The 7,750-nt window shown below is 39.5% G+C and overlaps 1 protein-coding gene across 1 annotated transcript in view; it reads right to left on the reverse strand.

Annotated features, from left to right (window-relative positions):
• The window catches only part of MYH8 (myosin, heavy chain 8, skeletal muscle, perinatal), a 108,185-nt gene extending 100,942 nt beyond the window's left edge, over window positions 1–7,243 (reverse strand). Inside the window, exons 1-12 of the mRNA XM_006898578.1 lie at window positions 7,040–7,243; window positions 6,820–6,963; window positions 6,312–6,468; window positions 5,807–5,834; window positions 5,597–5,711; window positions 4,843–4,935; window positions 4,606–4,669; window positions 4,361–4,459; window positions 4,136–4,239; window positions 2,207–2,345; window positions 1,077–1,195; window positions 873–976 (exon numbers count right to left, since the gene is read on the reverse strand). Of these exons, the coding sequence (XP_006898640.1) occupies window positions 873–976; window positions 1,077–1,195; window positions 2,207–2,345; window positions 4,136–4,239; window positions 4,361–4,459; window positions 4,606–4,669; window positions 4,843–4,935; window positions 5,597–5,711; window positions 5,807–5,834; window positions 6,312–6,468; window positions 6,820–6,963; window positions 7,040–7,243 (1,370 nt within the window). The remainder of the gene's footprint in view (window positions 1–872; window positions 977–1,076; window positions 1,196–2,206; window positions 2,346–4,135; window positions 4,240–4,360; window positions 4,460–4,605; window positions 4,670–4,842; window positions 4,936–5,596; window positions 5,712–5,806; window positions 5,835–6,311; window positions 6,469–6,819; window positions 6,964–7,039) is intronic.
• Between the last annotated feature and the right edge of the window lie 507 nt (window positions 7,244–7,750).

Consider the following 7,750-nt stretch of genomic DNA (forward strand, 5'->3'; position numbering starts at 1 on the left):
TCAATGAGCTCAATGCAGGCCGCCAGGTCCATGCCGAAGTCAATGAACTCCCACTCGATGCCTTCCTTCTTGTACTCCTCCTGCTCCAGCACGAACATGTGGTGGTTGAAAAACTGTTGCAATTTCTCGTTGGTGAAGTTGATGCACAGCTGCTCCAGGCTGTTGAACTATGGGAAAAGATAAACGTAGGAAATTATTCATAACTCAAGTATTTGTATCTACAGAGCAGCTACTCATGTTTTCTATATTTAAAACTTTCCAGTTATTTTCTTAAAATATGGCATAGTTCCAAACCAAAGAGAATTGACTTGACTCCTTAGATTCTTTGCTTTCTAAAGCAGCTGTATACAAGTTGGGGAAAAATTTTGTAAAATGAAGAATATTTTCAGTGTTCCTTTAGCCTACATTCGTAAAGAGTTTGTATATACAACTGTTTAGATGCAGAATAGCTTTCAAATATTTTAGCTGTTCATGCACCCATTCTTTGAAACTTCTAGACTTGTAATAATAAAATTCTCCCTACTTCCTTATTCATTTACTGTGCTCTGATCTTTTCAAAGACCCTTCTTCACCATGGATTCAAGTCTGTCTTTTTTTGTGAAGATAATTTTGAATCTTCTACTTCCAAAAAAAAAATAATAATAATCATCTTGTCTCTGGAAACTCTATGAACTTGGAGAAAAGATGAAAGTTTTGTGTTCAAAACTTTCGTTCAAAGGGTCACTATGGGTTGTCTATGACTCTACAGCACTTAACAATAACTAATAAGGTCAGTAAAATGATAAGTGATTTGCACTTAATAATTTTCTGTCACTTCACTACTCACATCAAAGATCTCGAAGCCAGCAATGTCCAAGACACCGATGAAGTACTGCCGGGGCTGCTTGGTGTCCAGCTGCTGGTTGATGCGGGTGACCATCCACAGGAACATCTTCTCATAGATGGCCTTGGCCAGTGCACCCACTGAGTTGTACACCTTTAACAAGAATAGTAGGTTAGGTTTTCGAGTTGGAAACAATGATGATCCCTTGAGTCTCCGATAGTTTAAGTTATCAAGAAGCTCCAGTCTTGTTTACCTGCTGCACAGTCTGGCCTTTGGTGACGTACTCATTGCCGACTTTCACCCTGGGGTAGCAGAGGGCTTTGAGCAGGTCAGCGGAGTTGAGACTTGTCAGGTATGCAGCCTTGTCAGCAACTGCACGGACAAGTGAGAACAGTGGGTTGTACAACTTCAAGTGTAAATTGTTAGGACAAAGAAAAGTGGTTATCTCAGCGAGTAACTTGCATGAATGTAAAACTTATTGATATATTTATTATTCCTTCAAAACTACTGTCATTCTTCACAATAACTTTCCTTGTTTTTTGGAATTAATTTTTTTTAAATAGGTGCACTGTGTGACATTTTAAATATGGCTAAAGTAGATAAAATTTGCTTGAAAGACTCTAACCTAAAGAAATTGTGTGCAGACCACTCATTTTCTTTTTCTATATGTAAAATAGGGTAGAAATGTTTTCAATAAACAGCAAATATATTTGCTTATAATATATCAAGAAGTATGGAATGAGAAAAAACACCCGTATCTTTGCAAATCTTCTCATTCATGTAAAACATCAAACAGGGTGTTCTTTCTCTCCCCTACTATGATTTTACAAATACGTTTCAGAAAAAGTGCAACTAGGGTGCTTCGTGGAGGCAAGGCTAATGAAGTCTCATCTCACATATTTTGGGCGTGTCCTGAAAAGGAGCCAGTCCTTGACAAAGACATCATGCTTGGAAATTTGTAGGGTCAGCTTACAAGAGGGAGACCCTCAGCAAGGTGGATTAACACAGTGACTCTAACAATGGGCTCGAGGATATCAGAAACGATGAAGGTGGTGCAGGAGAGGGCAGGGTTCAGATCCATTGTTTACAGGGATCTAGCAGGAGTGGCATCCACTTCCTAAACCACATGCCTCTGGAAACTCTATGAACTTTGGTAAATGTCATAGTTATAGAAAGGCCTCGAGCCTTTTGTTCATAGAGTCGTGCACGACTCAATGGCAATCAACAACAAAGACTATGAGCCATAGTTGGATCAATACACCAACAACAATGATGTTATTTTCCCCTCATTAGTTAAGTCAAAGAAAGCAAAATCCAGTCCCTGCTCCTGCAGAGGTGACGGTGTTCATTCTGTCAATTGAAAGGTATCATCAGAAGTGTCACCTTCAGTGCCGTCTGGTTCAGCTTGCTCTTCCCTTTGCTTTTGCTTGAACTTCATGTTGCCGTAATGCATTACAGCCCCTGTGAGCTTGTAAATGGCCACCTTTTCATCAGCACTGAAACCCAGAATGTCCACAGCACTCTGTTGAAAGTGTAAAATGAACTCACGTCATAAATACCATCACAAGACATGTATGAGGACAATCTGGAAAAAGGGGTGGATTGCGGGGGAGGCTGGAAAGGGGGACAAAAGGGAGGCAGATAATGCAACTGTTATAAACAAAAGAAAAAAGAAAGACACTTCCTCAGCACTCAGGGGCTGGCCCTTCACTTTGTCCCCCTCATGCCTTGCTGCTTTCAAAAGGCACGTGCATGCCTCGCCTTTTTGACTCACATGGCGACTTTGAGAGGCATGTGTCAGTCCCCTTGTTTGAGTCATGTGGACAGTCATGATGTGGTGTGACTTACTGCACTTACTAAGCCAGCACTGAGAGTAGCACTTCCAAGGCCAAGGCCAGTGCTCGGCCTGTTTCTCCACATCGGCCTGGCCCTGCTCCCAAGGCACACAGTCCTCATTGTCTGTAGGCTTCCTTTCCTTTTCTCTATCTCATAAATCTCTCTTTTGCTCCTTCTTCTCCTAATCCTAAACTAAAATAAAGTCTCCCTTTGCCCTTCCATCCTAGTGGACATGAAGAATACAACTGGAGAGAAGATCTGAAGAGAACAGGGATTTTCTGGGAGCCTCCCCGAGGTCAGTCCATAGCTCAGTGGACAGTGACATGCCTGCAAGTAGATTTTACTTGGTCATTCAGGCAAGACACATTAGTGGAATGCTTTTCTTTTATTCAGATATTCTTATGGATTTTCCCCTCCAAGTTACATTTTTATTTTCTTCTCAGTTGCCTGTGTAAAACTTGGAAAAGGCTTCAATTATGGGAACAGGCATCAGAGAAAGAAAAGCATTTTTATTTACTGCTCTTATCCCCAGATTACTGCCTTTCTATTCGAGCTCCCTCACCCCTTCTATTTACAGAACCTAGACATTATTGCAGAAGCACAAAAACAAGATTGGTACATTTTGTTTAACCTCCCAGACCAGAGAATATTTTGAAATGCCATGTCTTTTTCAAATACAAACATAATAAGTAGTGGAGAGTAAAAGCTGATATTTAGAAAGTAAAGATATGCAAAAAAATACTAACTTTTTGAAAATAAAAAAGTTTAAAATGAAAAACACTTTGTAAGTAATTTTCAGCTATATATTGAGAGTATTGGGGTAGTTTTACTGGTATTTAAAAAAGAATGATCACAGAACATTAACTATTAAATTCAAAAGAAAACATGAACTGTGTGTGAATTCTATATATGAAGAAAATAAGTAATAAAGTACTAATACTTACTGAAACGAGAGAGGCATCTGTAATTCCAGAAACAAATATAATTCTCACAGAATCCTAAATATGTTTTCCCCCCAAAATGTATTTGTGAAGACTAAAACCCGTTTCTCCTAATGCTGCATAGATAGGAGAGGGCTGCATCAAAAGGGCTCAAAGCTTCGTTTGACCTACAGTTCATGTCAACATTTGACTATAAAGGAACTGAATTTTTTTAAAAAAATTTCTATTATAAATTATGAAAGTACTATAGTTTCCCCCAAAAATTTTAGATCTAGAGTCTGGCATAAATTCCAGAGAAATCTCACTATTATAAACCAGAAAAAGTCCAAAAATTATAAGAAGTATAAAAAAATAGTTAGCCAAGGACTGCCAAAGATCTAAAGGTTATTAGAAACATTTTCAGCTTTTACCACATGTGAGGACATTGAAATGCCCTGTACTTTTATTTCAGGGATAAGAATTCCTGAATGATGGTATTCCCTTTTTTTAATTGTCTTCCCTATTTGCTTTTCCCTTTTTTGTATGAATCACTTACATCTGTGGCCATCAGCTCTTCCTGGTCATCTATGCTGGGCACTGTAATTTCACCTTGACTGACAAATGCAAAGTCGTATGGGTTGGTGGTGATCAAAAGCATTTCTGAACACATGGAAAAGAACGTATATAGACAGTTACTTTAGTCATCAAAATTATTTTGGAGGGATTTATGGGAAGGGCCATTTTTCTTTCTTAGTAGAAATAAATCAAAGATGCATCTCACCAATAAGCTCTGGTTTTTTGTTGGACATGATTTGATAAAATATGTGGTAGCTCCTTTCAGCCTTTAGCTGGAAAGTTACTCGGGACTTCTCTAGCAGATCTGAAAAGGCAGATTAAACATGTGTCAAAGAAAACATCACAGTGAAATGTGAAATGCTTGAAAAGTTATCATAATAAGGAAGATTTCACCATTTGTACCTCTCCTAAAAAAAAAAAAATCTCAGTCATTCCTATTTGTTAACTTACATGTTTCAATATCTGCAGAAGCCAGTTTGCCTGTGGCACCAAAGTGGATTCTGATGAATTTACCCTAAAAGAGACAAAGGAGGGCTTAGTGTACATATTAAAATGTAGAAGATACTTCTTTAGCTATGAGCCAAGTAGATGGAAAAGATATGGTCCTATGTTTACAGAAATTCTGATTTACAGAAAATCAGCACAGAAGTGCTGATTCTCACATCAGATGGAAGAGGAGAAACTTACAAAGCGTGAAGAGTTGTCATTCCTCACGGTCTTGGCATTTCCAAAGGCCTCCAGTAGAGGGTTGGCACTGATGATTTGATCTTCAAGTGTCCCCTTAAGAGAAATTATAAAATAGATAAAGAACGTAAGAGAAAGCATAAGTTGCAGTCTGTTAAAATAACTCCTCATTTACCTTTTCCTTCATCTACTCCCCCTTTTTGTATTCTTTAGCTCTTGAGTAAAGTTTGCTTCGTTAGTGAGAAAAAAGGACAGATTGAGGCAAGTGACCTGGTCTTGATGTCTGTATTTCTGGACACAGCCTTTATCCCTAATAGAATGTTTGTCCCTCAAACTTGCAACATTGCCATATCCATCTCCTTATTACAACTTCTCCCAAGAGTTAGGAGGTTTTTGTTTGTTTGCTTGTTTTATTTTGTTTTTTTATACTGGTTTAGTTACAAGGTTCTTATACATTGTTTTTCACACTAGATCTTTCCGATTTCCTTCACCCCCGCCTCCCTCCACCCATCAAATTGTGTGACCCTATGATTACTAGGGTCCATAGATAAGTTATTATAGGGTCAATGATAGGTTAATCAGAGAGTTGCCAGGAGTTAGGTTTTATATTTATAGCATCATATAAGATTGTTTTTATGCACTGAAATAGTGTGGATGGCTTTTTTTGGTTGTTTTTAGTGTTTTGTTTTGGTTTTTTGGGTGTTGTTTTTTTTTATCCTCATCGTTCCTTCTGTCCTTAGCTTAGTGTCAGGCCCACCTGCATTTTCCCAGGCGTGGCCTCCTCCTTCTTCTTCTCGCCAGTCACTGCAATTGTTGCAAAGTACTGGATGACACGTTTCGTGTTCACAGTCTTCCCTGCACCAGATTCTCCGCTGTAGAGTCCAAGCATAAGAAAACGAATCTAAAACACTGTTAAGCATTGTGGGAATCAAAATACAAAAGAAGACAAGACACAAAGTCTACTTACGTAATCAGGATTGACTGGTTCTCACGATCTGCGAAAAAGAAATGAAAAATAGTGTTTAAAAACATAGCACCTGGATTAAAACAGTTTTGGGGAACTTGGAATTGTTTTCAGTTAAGTACGGTATCAGTCTATGCTTTCCTTTTCATAACATTCTTTTCCATGTAAGTCTATTAAAGTATGTAAACAGTAAAATAGTATTACATTCCTATTATCTTTAATGTGATAGGGTATATCCTGTGTTATTTCATTACTATCTCTGATAATAAGCTTTCCATGTGATACAAATACGTTTCATATTCCCTTAAGTCGTCCCATAGTGGTTAAAAGTTCTGTCCTGTTATAATCCCAACTCGGTTTTCTGAAGCGTGCTTATGCCTATTTGTCACTTAGAGATTTCAAAGCTTGTGCTGTCACACTTGTACTGAATGCTTCATTCTTAAAGTACTTAAAGCTTCATATACTAAGTCTGCATTTGACAAGTGACTATAACTCTTGACCCACTCACCAGTCAGCATGAACTGATAGGCGTTGTCAGAGATGGAGAAGATGTGGGGCGGGGCCTCCTGGCGCTTTTTGCCTCGGTAGGCCGTCACCACCTCTGCGTTGTACACCGGCAGCCACTTGTAGGGGTTGACGGTGACACAGAAGAGGCCCGAGTAGGTCTGTGGAAAAGGTCAGGGTCACCAGTAACCAGTCATCTTAGTAAGCAGCCTTGGGAATAATGGTTTTAAGTGCAGAGGAATGAGGACTTGAGTATTGTGTCATTTCACATAGGTTCAATGGTTTCCATGATTTTTGCCTCTTGTAGAGCCCCTAACTGCACAAGATATGCCCTATTTGAGTTTTAAGGGAATGGTTTCCATACGTACATCAGTAAGGGCATATATGTACTGGCAATGCCAGCCAAATAATCCACCTTAAAATATTATTGTAACAGATAAATTTGAAACTAGTGCCCATAAACTAAAACAGCACATGGAGGCAGAGAAAAACAATGTCAAGGGGGCACTCACGTAGATCATCCAGGCTGCGTAACGCTCTTTGAGGTTGTACAGCACGGCGGGCTCGTGCAAGTGGGTCATCATGGCCATGTCCTCGATCTTGTCATATTTGGGAGGATTCATGGAGAAGACTTGATCTTCCTTAACTGTGACAGTCTGTGAAGAAAAGAGGAGCCAGTGGGTATCAACTAAGCAGGAGGAAAGGATCAATGTCCCTTTTTATTTTACTTACAGCACCAGCTTCAGTTTTCACTGTCACCTTCCCTCCTTCCCTGCTTTGAACTGTACTTTTCACATAGGATTCTTTGGCGTCCACCACAAAGACAGATGACTTGGCATCGAATGGCTTGTTCTGGGCCTCAATGCGCTCCTTTTCAGACTTTCGGAGGTAAGGAGCAGCCTCCCCAAAAATCGCCATCTCAGCGTCGGAACTCATGGCTGCGGGTTATAGGTGGCCACACAGCGCCCAGTGAACCTAGAGGGAAGAAGAGGACCCCGTGATGCTTCACTGGCCAGGCTAATTTCCTCACTATTGCCACTGAGACTCGCTTCTAGGACTGCGTGAAGGGACTGATGACCATAACACTGACTTGAAAGGCCTGTGCTTCTGGGAACATTTTTTTTTTTAATTTAGGTTGTTTATTTTTCATTTCAATGAACATCTACAGAGATTTTGGGATTCCATTCACTCATTGTTGCACCCTTCTCCCTGCACAACATTCTTTTAAGCCTCTCTGCATCCCATACTCTGTGGCATAAGCCTTCCTTGAAGAATGTGGAGGAGCTGATATTTCAATCAGTAACATTTACAGTGCCTCTATTGGGCTCAGAATCTCTCTCTCCACCCCATGTTTTTCTTTCCTTTTCTTACTCCATTCCCACTTTTCTTTCACATAATTTTTTTTAAAATTTCTATTGGTTTGCATACAAAATTTGTAAGCTT

The sequence above is a fragment of the Elephantulus edwardii genome, unplaced genomic scaffold (genome assembly GCF_000299155.1).
Source record: "Elephantulus edwardii isolate Elephantulus edwardi_28Jun2011 unplaced genomic scaffold, EleEdw1.0 scaffold00233, whole genome shotgun sequence".
NCBI lineage: Eukaryota > Metazoa > Chordata > Mammalia > Macroscelidea > Macroscelididae > Elephantulus > Elephantulus edwardii.